At 35.4% G+C, this 15,883-nt stretch overlaps 1 protein-coding gene across 1 annotated transcript; it reads right to left on the minus strand.

Annotated features, from left to right (window-relative positions):
• Positions 1-7,723: 7,723 nt before the first annotated feature.
• On the minus strand, positions 7,724-9,481 carry LOC137939086 (large ribosomal subunit protein eL6-like). Its single transcript, XM_068784277.1, has 4 exons — positions 9,147-9,481; positions 8,939-9,045; positions 8,117-8,298; positions 7,724-8,018 (listed from the first exon to the last, which is right to left on the minus strand). The coding sequence occupies exons 1-4, from the start codon at positions 9,401-9,403 to the stop codon at positions 7,863-7,865; spliced, it is 702 nt and encodes a 233-aa protein (XP_068640378.1). The 5' UTR covers positions 9,404-9,481; the 3' UTR covers positions 7,724-7,862.
• Between the last annotated feature and the right edge of the window lie 6,402 nt (positions 9,482-15,883).

Raw genomic sequence — 15,883 nt, forward strand, 5'->3', positions numbered from 1 at the left:
TTTGAGCTTGTATTGTCAAGCCGGTCTATTAAGAGGCTATATATGATGAATAGCAAGGAAACAATCCTTGTGAGTATTCTCAACTTGTTCAGTGACGCCATTATGTCTAAGGATTAGCTGCAATTAAATTCATTTGGGGGTGTCTACCCAAAACTGCCTAGTTACATGCTGACAAATCCCTTTGTAGGTCTAGGTAAGTGTACCTAGTTGTTGCTAATCGTAAGTTCCAATTGTAGGTTGGTGTGTGTTAGAAGACATAAGTGATATTGAGTGGCATTCATATAAAAATATCATATGTTTTATCCTTTCTTACAACCTGTAAGAGTAAAAGGCAAATATATATTTTTTATTTTTACATTATTATAAATAGAGTAAGGGGGACACAAGAGATACTTAGAGTTAATTCCCTATGTTTGAGTACCAAATGACATCTACATCAAGTTACCATAAAAGGCCAATCACTATCCTCACATAACAAAAAAAAATTACAAAACATGTCCTCACATAGAGTTTACAACACACTAGGCTCACTTGCCTAGACCCACACTTTGGGATTTCTCAACACACTATTGATTTTCAGGATTTTGTGGACTTAGTGTTTGTAACTTGATGTAAGAGAAGGAGGTGAGGAGAAGAAGTGAAGGATTACAGGAAAAAAGGAGAGAAGGACTCCCCTGCCCCAAAATTTTCTCATAGGACCTAACACAAGTTTCTTGAAAAATCCAAAAATCCATTTGGCATCTAAATTGATTTATTATGCTTTAGTTTGTTGTGTTTGATCATGCTTGTCTTATAGATTTATGATGATTTGTATGTGTAAATGGGTATGATTGCATTTGTGTCTAGATATGTGAGATCGTATGTCTCAACCAAACTCTGTCCTTGAGTTTTGAAACATATAAGTTTTTTTTTAATTAAAACATTAAAATTTGCATTTGGGCAAAAAAATTTTGAATCCCACATAAGCATTACACTTTACCTATTATTGTTGATTTGGCAAATTCTCCTTTATTGGAACTTGAATGTGTGTATGTGTGTGGTTGCCTTTGTTTTTGTGGATGATTCTAAGTGCTACCATTTGTTTTGGGTGGAATGCCAAGGGGCATATCAAATTTGGCCTTTCAACAAGAAAGATTGAGATAGAAGTCATGCAACATTTTCTCTATGCACAATTTTTTTTGTTTTTTTCTCATATATTTGAAATGAATTAAATTAGAAGCATTCAAATTAAATTTTAATGTGTGATTAGCCATGATTTGGCATATGGACTATGTAGTGATGAGCATAGAGTTGACTTAGTACATGATTTGAAATGTGATTTGCTGCATTGAGTGAATTACTTGTGACATTTAGAATCCTCTTTGACCTCTAGAAAGTTGAAGTTTTTATCCCAATCAGTTGCCCTTAGAGAAAAGAAAATGATTCTTAGAAGTTGTGAAGTCCCCTAGCAAGATTGACTTCCAATTTGATGTAGTCTAGATGTACTCATAACATTTCTTTGCCCCCTTTTTGTCATTTCAATAAAAAGTCACATTTATAGAATGACCATTTTAATAGTGATCCTCTTTGGAAAGTATAAATTGAAGTGGAAAGTCCTTGGTGAAAGTGGTAAAGAATGGGAGGATGAAACCGAGGAACCCATAGAAAGTGAACCAAGGAGAAGAGGTCCAAAGAGATCCATGATTTTCAAAAAGTTTGAGTGCCCCATCTAGCACCAAGACATGAGCCTAGAAAATGAAAAGAAGTCAATTGACTATGTGAAAGAGCTCGTTGACAAGGCCACCTTGGTGTTGAAGAAGTGAACAAGGGAGTACAATAGTAAAAAAAGAGGGCAAAGAAGTGAGAAGAGATATGTGAGATGGAGTAAAGGAAGTTTGGAGAGAAAAAATGACATTTGAAAAAGATGTCGATCAAGGAGTTTGAGAGAATGTGGGAAAAAAAAAAGAATTTTGGTAGCTGAAGTATTTGATGTTAGATAAGGAAATGAGATTGGCTGAAGAGAATCATCAAAGTCACCTAAGGTTTGAGAAGGTAAAGATGAGGCTATAAGTGTCTAAGGAAAAGTAGAAGATAAAATCAATGAAGAAAAAGATGAGGAGAAGTTTATTGTTGGCTTGGGTAACTTCTCAAAAGGGGGGTGAATTGAGATATTCAAATTAAAAATTGGTTGTGTGTGTAAATAAAAATTCATGCATACAAACATTTCAATATAAAGTATAACATACACACCCCATAGGAACAAATAGATTTTTTGTTACCGATATTCCCCTAGTGGTAGTCACTGCTCAAGAACCCTTGTTTGGGAAATTTCCACTATATGCTCTAATAGCTAGAAATATACAAAAATAGATTTCGGCTCTCTTTAGCACGTGTAGGTCAATACACGATTTGTACCATCCCAATATCCCCAAGAGATTGTTGCTAGATTCTAACTCTAGATAGGCTTTTCTATCTAAAATTAAATAGGTTTTAGATGAACCTTTCACAAATACAAATAAAAGAAAGGTAAAAATTACACCCTTACTTGGAAAGATGTTTCTCCTTGAGATATTCAAGTTTCTTCCTCCTTTGTAACACAATGTGAAATGATCAAGGATCTTAGACTATATAAATGCAAGGATTGATTGAAAGAGAAAATTTATTTTATAAAGTATGGGGTTCTCTCTTTCACTCTAAAGCACTTTAAGTGATATTACCAATTAATGCTCATTCTCCTGTCTACACATGGTTTGGTGGGGGTATTTATAGCTTTCCCAACTCAAACTAGTCGTTATTTGCCCGTTTGCAAAAATCAGTACTTTGATTGATCGATCACTATAAAGTGATTGATCGATCAATCAATTAAAACAACTGCTATTCTGTCAAGTAACGTCTTATTGATCGATGGACTGATCGATCAATATGTTACCATTGGTCCAAAAAAGTTGAGTTGACCGATTATTACTTGTGGATGATTGGTCAATCGAGGGTTTCTCTGCCTGTGCAATACAAGTATGACCGTTCAGTGTATTTTGGTACATTCGATCATGCTTTATGTCCCTTCTTGGCAAGGTTCTATTTGATCGATCAATCATGTGGGATGATAGACCATTCCTTGTGAAATTCACTTGCCTGGACAATATTGATAGATCAATCCAAGTGGGATGATCGATAATGCGTTATAGCATGGAATGGCCATGTCCTAAATGATCGATCAATCAACTATTGTTGATCGATCATGCTTTATATTTTTGGCCTATCCAGTTTTGGATGATCAATCATTAATAGTAGTTGATCAATCATTTCAATGCCAGTTCAAAAGTGTGGACTTTTTAAAGCATGAGAATATTTTTCTCTAAGTGCTCTAGCATGTTCTAAATGATGTTTATGGTGATTCTAAAGATGTCTAAGTACAAATTATAATCTAAAGCCTCAATTTCACATATATAGTTAAGGAACGGGAGTTATAATGCTCTCTTAAAAAGTGAACAAGTTTAGACATTCGTCTATTACACTTGAACGCTAGTCTTCTCGTTGTCTTCTTCCTTGTGAGTGCTTCTTCAAGAGTTGTTCTTCAATTGTACTCAAAGTCTTGAGTTTGGCTTGAATCTTTAGAAGTTGAGATACATTTACTCTTGAACATAAAGTATCTAAATACTTAGATTTTCAAGTTGTTAGATCAATTAAGTTGTGTTATCATCGAAAGCAATATGGGAGTCAACCTACGGTCAATAGAGGTATGGTTGATTCCATACCCACACTTTCACTTAAAAATAATCATGAGTTGGACAAGTGTTGGAAACTCCATGACAAACCAACCACTATAAATCAACTAACAACTATTTATGAACCAAAAGATTATGAACCAAGTCATCCTACCAGCTCTAGAGTGGGGAAGAGGATTATGCAGTCTTTAAAAATCTTAAGAGGATGTTGATTATTCCTTTCATCACTTCAACAACTACTATTGCCACTACAAGTATATCTTTTTTTTCTTCCATGACTTCTCGTTGGGAAGATTGATAATTTATCAGACTTTGTTTCCTTGCCCAATGAATCAGTTTGTATCTATCATCGATGTTTTTCAAATAACTTTTTAAGGCATTGGTTCTTTTTCTTCATCTCCATCTCCATCTCTACCCTTTCTAATGTTCTTTATGGGACTTAATTTTCACCAAGTATTATTTGTTGGTTAAATCACTAAGACACTTGGCTGTTTTGTAACTCTTTTTCTACTCAGTGTGTCTTTTAGAATAATCAAACCAAATGGTTGAATAGTGGAGGCCATGAATGGAGAGGTCTCTATTATCTTGATAATGATGCAATTTCAACATTAATAGTTGTAAATCAATAATCTCACTAATGAGACAATAGGCTCAATCTCCCTTCCTTACCTGTCTTACAATATTTAATCCCTTCATTAAAATTTGTTCCTAGTTTTGCTTGTGAATTCTGTGTGACAAATAAATGTTTTAGAAGTTTTTCTCATTCTCATTTAGAGAAAGTTAAGTCTAGTCCTTTTGCTTTAGTCCATTAAGATGTATGAGGACTCACCAATGTCTAATATTACTCAATCTCATTACTTTGTCATATTTGTCGATAATTGTAATCATGTGGCTTGTCTTTATTTAAGGAAAGACCAATTTGAAGTGTTTAAGGTTTGGTTGGAAGTAAAAATTGACATTTGTTAGGAGTTGCTTGTGTACTTTTACTATCTATTAATGTTCCTCTACCAGCCATATATTATCCTCACTACATATTATCTCATTAATCGTTTGCATTCAAGTGTACCTGATGATACATCTCCCTTTTTGGCCCTATTTCCTAATTCCCTTTCATTTCCACCTCCACCCAAGGTGTTTGGATGTGTAAGCTTTATTCACAACTTATCTTGTAGCAAAAATAAACTTGAAGCCTAATCATTTAAATGCTTCTTTCTTGGAAACTCTTGGAATCAAAAGGGATGTGTGCGATATCATCCGGCTTTACATAAAACTTTTGTTTTAGCTAAAGTTACTTTTTTTGAAGATCAACCAATCTATTCACACACTATTACTTCCCCTAAGTTTTTCTTCCATTGCAGGTATGTCTCAACTTGCTATGCCACTAAACTAGTCTTTACTACAACCTTTGGTACATCCACAAGATGGGACCTTTTCTCCATTGTCTGATCACCCACTTGGGTCATTGATTCTGATTCTGAGGTTAGTACCCCTTCAACGCCTACTATTTTTTATCAACATTATGATGATCGACCCATTACCCTTTAGAAACCTACTCGTTCAAGTGTTCAACAAAAGTCCTCTTCTTACCATCATATCTCTAACTATGTGTCCACTCAGATATTGTCTTCAGGTTATTGCATTTTTTGGCAGCCCTCTTGTTTATCACTCTTCTTAAGAGTTATCAAGAGGCCCATCAACATCCAAAGTGGAAAGCTATCATGGAAGAAATATGGTTGCTATGTAGGACAACAAAACATGGGAGTGGACTTTGCTATCACCAAAAAGAAAATTGTGAGAAATAGATGAATATTTATAGTGAAACACAATTTGAATGGCAACATTGCCAATATTAAGGCTAAGTTAGTAACCAAATGATACTCTTAGCCCTATAGTATTGATTATTAAAAAAATTCTCTCCCATGGCTAAACTTAATTTACTACATGCTTTCATCTCATTAACTGCCAATTTTAATTGGTTCCTTCATCAGTTGGATGTTAAGAATGTTTTTCAAAATGGAAAACTTCAAAAAAAGATCCATATGTCACAACCATTGGGGTTTGTGGTTGAGGGGGGCTCACTTCGTGGACTTAAGTAATCTCCACATGCTTGGTTTAATAAATTCAATAGAGTGGTCATTGTTTTTTGGATTTAAAAGATGTGAAATAGATCATTTGGTTTTTGTTAAAAATCAAGTACTTCTTATGGTTGTATGTGGTGATGATATAATATCGATAGGTAGTGACAGACAAGACACTCGATAGACAAAAGAAGCAATAAACAATTTTTTTTTACTTGGGCTATAAAAGCTGCAATCTCAAAATGGCATTGTTTTGTCATATCGGAAGTTGTATTTACTAGAAAAACACCAATATGCTTGGGTGTCGACCTCTTAACACTCATATGGATCAGAATGCTAAATTATATAGTGAGTTAGGTAATGAGGTAGATATGGGTAAATTTCAATGGCTTATTTGTGAACTAATTCATCTCATTAACTTGACCAAATATATCTTTTGTTGTAAGTGTTATTAGTTAGTTTATTCACTGCTCTCAATTGTCCCACTGGTAAGCACTGGAAATGATACTTGGATATCTCAAGAAAAAACATAGGCAAAGACTGTTGTATAAAAATAATGTACATATTAATGTGAAAGGTTTCACAACTGTAGACTGGGTTGGATCTTCTGACAATAAAAATTTTACTTTGAGGTGTTGCACTATGGTTGGAGGCAATCTTGTTACTTGGTACAACAAGAAACAAAATGTGGACAAAAGATCAAGTGCAGAAGCGTAATATCATATTATAACACATGTCGTAGTCACTATTATTAGAACTTGGTTTTTTATACAAGATCTAGGCCACTACATTGTAATAACCAGTTTGCGTTGCATATTTCAAATAATCCAGTGTTCCATGAAAGAGCAAAACTTATTGAAATTGATTTTCTCTTTGTCAAAGAAAAGCTACGAACTAAAGTTATTTACACGAAATAATTAAAAAAAAATGTAAATTTTTCTTTCTTCTCCGCTTCAGATTGTCTTATTGAAAACAAACTTGATCTAATGATCTCTAAAAAAGGTCCTAAGTCTGTTCTTAAATATGCTGTGGAGGCCAATTAAGTTTAGAAAAATGAAACCATTCCGTTCAATGCAAATACTCATTACTGGCATGAAGAGCGTACAGTGAGATTTTAGAAAAAACTAAATGATGAACTAGCACAACCATCCAAACTTGAGATTAAAATGAGTGAATCGAAGTGATTCGGCAACTTCTGAGCGTAGTTCAGTGATGAAGTCTTATTTTGAAGAAGTGAAAATATTTCATATTTGTTTTGACAGAAAACTTGAATTTTTGCTTTCTTATAACTATAAGGTTCTATACGCGCCTTAACACTCTTAGCTATTTATGTCTATTCATTTTAAATTGCAACCAATATTACCTTCTAATATGTGCATCTTATAAATTGAATGAACTAGATCAATGGCAAAAACAAAGGCTTTCTACCTGATAGAGGCTTTCTACCTGACAGTGAGAGTTCATGGACTTCTCTATCAGCAAGGTAGTTGGAGAGTCCACTGGAGGACAAAGGAAGAAGCAGTGGGGAAACAAAGAAATTGGAGAGAAAAAAATAAAAGAAAACAAGTTTCTTTTCTCTTATATAAATACCCATGGAAAATGAGAGAAAAAATGGAGAAAAATATAGTTTTTCTTGTTTAGATACCCAGACTGAATCCTTTGCATGGGTCTCAAATCACATTTGACAGCTGATTTGGGTCTCGACTAAAATATTTGATTTATCAGTCCAAAGACTCTATTACACTGCACCACATGAGTTTGCAGAACTCATAGCTACAGTAGATACCAACAATAACAAGCTTCATGAAGCCGTAAAATGAACTAAGAAAAACTGAACCCAGTTGATAGGACCAATCGAGCCTATCAATGCATACATTTGTCTATCAAAAACCTTCATTAAGTACCATGTATAACGAGCCCCAATTAATCCTCAAACTTGAATCAAATAGAAACAAAAATTTCACCAATAACTCCAGCTGATGTTCCACTGGTCAAACTATTAACTGTTAAAACTACAGATACGAGCAAAGTGAAAGCAAAAGTAATAGGGAGCCCATACCCATGCAAAAAGGGTTCTCTTCTAGAAAACAAGCTCATGGGGTTTCATGCCTGACCTAAGAGAAAACCTAGCAGCCAAGTAATTCTTCAAATCGGGAACCGCCTCAATTGACTTCAACAGCTGCACATCTACTGCCTTCTGATCATCCTTCTTCTCCTGAGGAAGAACCTTTGTCTCCTACATTTTATTTTTGGCAAAGCCAAGCAATCATGCCACTGATAATATATAACTAAACTTCTATCACAATCATAGCAGAGCAAATGAAGATAACATACCTCTTTCTCTCCTTCAAAAAACTCGCCTTCTGTCTTCTTTTTCTTGTTCTGGACTTCTCTTGCAAAATACGTGTCATCAAATTTTGCAACATCTACTCCAATGAGGTCAACCTTGGTAGAGGTTGCAATCACATATGACTGGTTGACACGTCGGAGAGGAACACCGTTAATTTTGAATGGACCTGCCAACAGAAAACAGATACCAAATTTCACACCACCACAGAGAAGGTCCAAATAAAGCTACACTCTTTGAAGGAAAAACAGGATGCAAAATCCGAATAACAGAGACACCATGTTGGGCAATCTAGCTACTCTAATAACTTATATGGCATACAAAACAGACAAGTCATGCTACATTTCAGCCAATATACAATCCAGTCAAGTGTTTAGAGAGGCTTGTATGGATAAAAGACACAAAAATAGAACAACCTACTCAAGCAGACCTTTAGATGAAAAATATCATTTTATGAGCAGCAAAATTACCAAGGAGAAGAACACAACAGAACCAGAAAAACTTTGTAGATGGCGGACATACATATACAACAGTAAGCCGGTATTGTAACATATGTCGGGTAAGGGGTAGTCTCATCGAAATGAATCAATTTTGTTTTATCCTAACTTTCAGTTCCGAAAGACCAACGCGATCATGGTTCAGGAAAGATGATGCACAACCGTACGATGGGAAGCACAGATGTGGGAGTATAAAACTACTCAGATATCAATAAAAGAAAATCCGTCTAGCACAAGAAGGTAATCCTTCAGATTTCAGATATACACAGGCACTCATGTAATCAAACTAAAAAAAAGGCCACAATACCGCACCAGTGACCAGCAGCAAACCAGAGGAAAGCTGTTTTAGGAAAACAACCCTCTTGCCCATGAATCGTCCAGCTAATAGAATCAAAACTGTCCCAGGTGTGATGCTTGCCCTAAACATCAATAACAGAAATCCAAGTAAATAAAAGCACATAATCATGAAAAATAAGGAAAAGGTGAGAAAATGAAGAACAAAATACACAAGCCAAAACACCTGAGCTTGGTGGGATTGTGTTTCCTATTGTTCGCCAAAGGCTTCTTCACATCGTCGGCAGGGTAGTACTTGGGGGCCTTTTCGACAGGTTTAGGCAATGCTGGCTTTGGGTCGTGTTTTGGGAAGACACCGCCGTGTTTAGCCTTAATGGCCCAAAGACCTCTTTTGTGATACATTTTCGATCTAGAGTACTTGCCGATACCCCGAATGAGCTCCGGGTTTCGGCTGACTCTGGGTTTCCTCTCCTTAGGCGACATGGATGATACTGCGAGAAAGTTCACCCTTCTGGAAGAAGCTCCGGAAACGAAAACCCTATAGGAGGTCGGAGGGGATAAAAACCCTAGAATCCACACACCTTTGTAAAGTGGACCATCAACATATTTCCAATAATGCCCTTGATTTTTGAAGCTACTCAATTATCTATAGTGACTCGAGCGTTGGTTGGGTCACCATTCTCTTTCATTAAAATCATGAAAAAAACATTAGGGTGATAAATGTTGGGTATCAAGGAGAGGTGGAATACTTCACTCCATTTCCCCCTATCTATCTATCAATATATATATTTATATTAACTACCATTTCTATTAAAATTACTTGTATGAATATTTTGAGTTTTATACTAATTTTATAAATTCATTTTATCTATTTACCCATTATTCATCGATGATCGGGTAAACAAATGGATAACAGAATGGCTTATTCCGTTTTGGTCAAAACGACCAATAAAATAATTATATGAAGAACGGAAGAGATGATGGAATACCTCTTATTGGTTTCGTACATTACCTGTTTATACCCCTAATAGCAATGTCACGAAGCAATCCATTTTGGATCTGAGTTATTTTTTAATTCTCTTTTTTCTATATTCGTATCCTTCATTAACTCTGGAAGGAGTTGGTTTCTAAAGTGGCTGGTCATTGACATTTGAAAATTTTTTATTTATTAAAAAACCAAATTAGTAAGGTATAATTTAGACCAATGTTATTTTTTATTTATCAAATTCTTCATGTCCTCCCATAATAAGTTATTGATTATATATTAATTATATGTACAAATCTTTATTTGATTACAAATTTTAACTAATATATTAAAAAAATATATATTGTATTTTACTATATCATATAATTTGTAAAATTTATACATGTTTAATATAAAGTGTTATTTTATTATATTATATCAAATTATATGATATATCATAAATACTTTGTATTAAATATTATGTTATATTATAATCAAAATTATATTAGTTGGTAATATAATAACATGTATACTATATAATTTGCATTATAACATGTATAATATATTACAAAAATGATTTGATTCACTCAAGTAAGGGAAATTATTGAATGTACCACATGCTTAACCATCCTAGACTCTACACTCTGATAGGTTGTAACTTATCCCTTACAAGATAGATGTCATTTAAAGCATCAATCACAACATCTTGTTGTTGAGAGATGAGATCTCCTGACTTTATAGCACTAATCCTCTCTTATCATCCATGGGACTAAGGGTCCTTCCCAGTTGTAGCCTATTGAAAAAGTGTAGGTTATTGGGCACTAGAAAATCTTGTATGTATTGAGTGTACTGACATATATATATATATATATATTAAAACTATTGGGAATGATGGAAAACCAAGGTTAGGATTTGTTTGGTTAAGAAAATTGTAAAAACCTAACTTTATCATAAGTTACACAAAAATTTTATCATAAATAAAAAGAACTCACCAAGAACTGCTCTGCTTGCATTGGGGTACATCTTGAGCTATTTTTTTTTTCAGTTCTATTACTTAATTGGGTTTGTTTTCTAATTGAGCCAATATTTTCAAATCTTCAATTGGATTTTTAAATTAAACATGGACTTGAAAATCATTTGAAATTGTATAGCTTGAGCTAGAAAGGCACATAAGAGGGGTGTATGTGTGAGTATGCTTGTATTGTAAAATCAACCTATTAAAAGTGTATTTGTGTGAGTAGGAAAGTGTAGGAAAAAATGTCATAGGGAAATTTTCTTGTTGACCAAATGTTTTCTAGCATTCGTGCCATTTTTGGGGACGAGAAATTTTTTATCTTGATTATTCTTGATTCCTCTTACTTTTAAGAAATGTTGAAAAGGATATGAAATTGAGTTTCCAATTACTCCAATAGGAATCTATAGGAAAAATAAACCAAGAAGCACTAAAGTAGTACTTGATCACGTACCTCTTATATTCAACCTTATTTTTATTACTTACAAAAAATTAATTGATTTCTAGTGTAAATACAAACACCATAACTAAATTTTCCATTATTCCTTTGGTGGTCAAATGTAAGAAAACTAGTCAAAGGGATTTTTTTCCGATAGGAAATTTTTTTAATAAAAAAAATAGTTAAAAGGGAAATTGATTTTCTCATCGTTTTATTTTTCTATGGCGTCACAAATGGTCCCCCCTGAAAGGCATTTGCATGTACTGAAGTACCAAGCAACCAACCTTTGTACCACCATTGGACAAACCTTGTGCAAGCAAGTCCGCTATCTCAATTCACATCATTCTAATGCTTTAGAGATTGAGGTTGAGCTATAGAAAAATGTGTTGCATTCTTATAGGTTTGGCAATTGTTGCCTGTTACTACCGAAAATCCAATTATGATCATTTGTCGGCCTGGACTTAGATAACCTAGTTTAGCTATTGTAAATCCCTATTGTGGGCAAATTGATGTAATCAGTTTTTGTGAGCTTTTTGTTATATGTGACGATTGGCTTTTTATGTTGTAGGATTGAACTTCACAATAGAAGACATCTTGGGAGTGAATGTAACAACCCGAGTTTAGGTTGCGAACCACTATGTAACACCAAAACGCGATTTTAATCAAAGTTAGCCTAGTGACCAACAGTTAATATTCTGAAACCACAATAAGGCAGATGACTATTAAGAAAAGCAGGTTGCAATTGCACTTGCTTAGATAAATGAACTAAATCATAAATCATTTGTTGTAGCTCCCAAAGTTAAAAGCTTGCTGGGGAGACAGGGAACAACGCTAGCCATGGACTTATTCCATCTTCCACAAACTAGAAGGTGAGTGATTAATATTCTCTTCTTTATAAATGATAAGGCAGCAAGCACTCTTGTCGTTGACACCCAGAAAAAAATGATCCTTCAATGTTGACAAGCAGACAAGATTTCATCTGTTTGTCTCCCTGAACATGCATCAGATAATCATAAAAGGAGTCTCTTCACAGTCTGTCACCCATCTCTTGTCCAGTTGCAGGTAGATTACAGTCATCTAGCATGGCTTCTTCGGGGGAGATGTTGTGTAGATGTCCATGTAGCCTCAGAGATTTGCACCAATCTTTTCAAAATTTTCTCCAAGAACAGGGCGGACCAAGAGTTGGATGAATCGGTTAGGCTACTTTATGTGATTAAAATGACTAAGGAAGATATAATGCAGATGAAAGAACATGTTAACGACATCCAGTCGGCTCTTCACCGAAGACCAGGAGAAGAGTTAGACATGGAAAGCGAGATTGGTGTGTACCAGTCATTCAGAAAGAAGATGAAGAAGAAGATTGCCAAGCACATTGTGAAATTTTTTATTTTTTATACAAAAATACATTCAGAATACGTTTATATATAGGGAACGAATCCCGTTTGAAATTAAAATTACAGATCCGTTATTGTTGGATCATATGACCAGTTAATCTCGGATCGTAAGACCCATTATGTTCGAATCTTCAACACTCCCCCTCAAGTTGGAATATATGTTAATGATACTCAACTTGTCGAGTAATGCCTCAAATTGGGACAAACTCAACGCCCTAGTAAATAAGTCTGTAGTTTGGTCATTGGTTCGTATGTGGGCTTACTTGATCATCCCGCTTGAATCTTTTCATGAACTAAGTGACAATCAATTTCAATGTGCTGGGTTCGCTCATGGAAGACCGGATTTGAAGCGATGTGTAAAGCAGCTTGGTTGTCACAATACAACATAGCTGGTTGAGTATGTATGATTTTCAAGTCTTTCAAAATATTTTTCAACCAAGTAATTTCTCAACATGTAGTAGCCTTGGAACGATACTCTGCCTCGGTAGTTGATTGAGCCACCGTTGTTTGCTTCTTTGTTTTCTATGAAATGGGTGATTGTCCAAGAAATATACAATACCATGTTACTGACCTTCTTGTGTCCCTACAACAAGCCCAATCTGCATCGCAAAATGCATTTAATTGGAGTGTACTTGTAGAGGATAATAGAATACCCTGTCCTGGAGTTTGCTTCAGGTATCGAAGAACTCTATGTGTTGCCTCAAGATGTGGTGTACGTAGTTTTTCCATAAATTGGCTTAGAACATGGATGACGTAGACCATATCTGGTCTAGTGATGGTCAAGTAAATTAATCTTCCCACAAGACGCCTGTATGATGAAGGATCATTTAAGAGTTCACCATCGGATTGTGTAAGAACCAAGTTTTGCTCCATTGGGAACCTTGTAGGTTTTGCTCCTAGAAATTCAGCGTCTTCTAATATTTGAGCTCACCAAGATCATTAAGTTTGAATTGCTTGGATAATAACTGTTTCACATCTTCAATATGTTGCAGATTGTTACCTACCAAAATCATGTCATCAACGTATACAATTATTGTTGTAAAATTGCCATTGTGGGATTGGACGAATAAAGAATAATTTGCCTTTGACTGATGAAACCCAGCAATCTTGAGGGTTGTGAAAACTTAAAAAACCACTATCTAGAAGCTTGTTTCAAGCCGTATAGGGACTTGTTTAGTTTGCACACTCTAGTCTCCCCCTTTCGTCCAAAACCAGGGCGTAGTGACATGTAGACATCTTCATCAAGATCAACAAGTAAGAATGCATTGTTAACATCGAGTTGGTGAAGATGTCATCCTTGGATAACATAAACACTCAGTAGGACAGGTACAGTAACCAGCTTGGCAACTGGGGCGAACGTCTCTTGATAGTCAAGTTCTTCAATCTGGTTGTATCCTTTGGCGACTAGACGAGCTTTGTAATGCTCAACGGTGCCATCAGATTTGAGTTTGACTTTGTATACCCATTTACATCCAATGGGTTTCTTTCCAGGTGGAAGAGAGATGAGCGTCCATGTGTGGTTAGCATGGAAGGCTTGAATTTCATCATGCATTGCTTGACACCATTTAGGATCCTTCATGGCCTGTAAGAAACTAGTGGATTCTTTTGTAATGGTTAATGAAGTGGTAAAAACTTTATGAGATGGGGATAACCAGGCATAAGAAAAAACATGAGAGATTGTATAAGGTGTACCTGATGTGGTGACCATGTTGGAGGTAGAAGATTGTTCAGGTCGTGACAGTAGGGTCGCTTCCACATGAAAATCCTGAAGAAAATTGGGTCGCTTAATGGGTCTGGTAGAGGGGCGACAAGTAGGAGGTGGTATTTGGAGGAAAGAAGTATGATCAACATTGGGAATGTCAAGACTTGGAGACTGAGGAGGTGTGTCTGATAAAGGTATATCTAGTAGAGGGTCATCATAAATAGTACACATTATAGGAGGAGGAAACTGAGACTCTTATTTGCAGCGGAAAAATGTTTCAGAGGGATTTTCATTTCAAAGAAAGTAACATCTCGGGAGATAAATACTTTATTGAGTTGGAGATCATAAACCCTATATCCCTTTTGTTCATAAGGGTACCCAAGAAAAATGTAATGGATGGCACGTGCATCTAATTTGGATGGTTTGTGGGCATGAGAAGAGGCAAAGAATAAACATTAAAAAACTCGTAAATGAGAGTAAGTAGGGATAATATGAAATAATTGTTCATAACGTGTTTTATCTTGCAAGGCTGGGGTAGGTGTCCGATTTATGAGATAAGCATGTTAAAATGGCATCTCCCCAAAATCGTTTAGGAAGATGGGCTTGAAAAAGTAAGGTTCGGGCCATGTTTAGAAGGTGTCAATGTTTGCTTTCGGCTACCCCGTTTTGTTGCGGGCTGTGTACACAACTGGTTTGGTGGATAATGCCTTTTGACAAGTAGTAAGTGGCAAGAGTGACTTCAGGGCCATTATCACTACGCACAACTTTCACCTTGGAAGCAAATTTGGTTTCTACCATACTAATAAAATTAGTTAGGTGAGTTTGAGTTTCAGATTTGTGACGCATCAAATAAATCCATGTGCATCTAGTAAAATCATCAACTATAGTAAGGAAATATCGGGCCCTAGAAATCGATGCAATATGGTAACCCCCCAGATATCAACATGTAATTTTTCAAAATATGATGTGCTAGAAATTGTGCTCAAAGAAAATGACAATCTAGTTTGTTTAGCCAAGGGGAAAACCAGACAATTGTTTGAACTATAGGAATTTTTATTCAAAAATAGAAATGAGACAGATACTTGATGTGATGGATGCCTGAGACGTTGATGCCAAATACCAGATGGAGAATGTACGGAATAACATGATGATGGTTTTGGACGATCAAGGTAGTAGAGACCCTGCTGTTTAGTTCCCGTCTCAATCATCTTCCCCAAGCATAGGTATTGTATGGCACAAAAATAGGTAAAAAACACGGTGATGCAAAGAGAATGATGAAGAAGCTTGCTGATAGAAATAAGGTTAAATTGAAAAATTGGGACACATAAAATATTGTGAAGAAACAAACTAGAAGAGAAAACGACTTGACCAACATGTGTAACATTAGCATGAGAACCATCTGGTAATTCCACTATTTTGTTCGTAACAGCTCGCCAACACGTAAGCAATGTA

The sequence above is a fragment of the Aristolochia californica genome, unplaced genomic scaffold (genome assembly GCF_029961685.1).
Source record: "Aristolochia californica isolate CCGP_79_NKW_82.1479 unplaced genomic scaffold, dmAriCali1.0.hap1 SCAF_8, whole genome shotgun sequence".
In the NCBI taxonomy this organism is placed as follows: domain Eukaryota; kingdom Viridiplantae; phylum Streptophyta; class Magnoliopsida; order Piperales; family Aristolochiaceae; genus Aristolochia; species Aristolochia californica.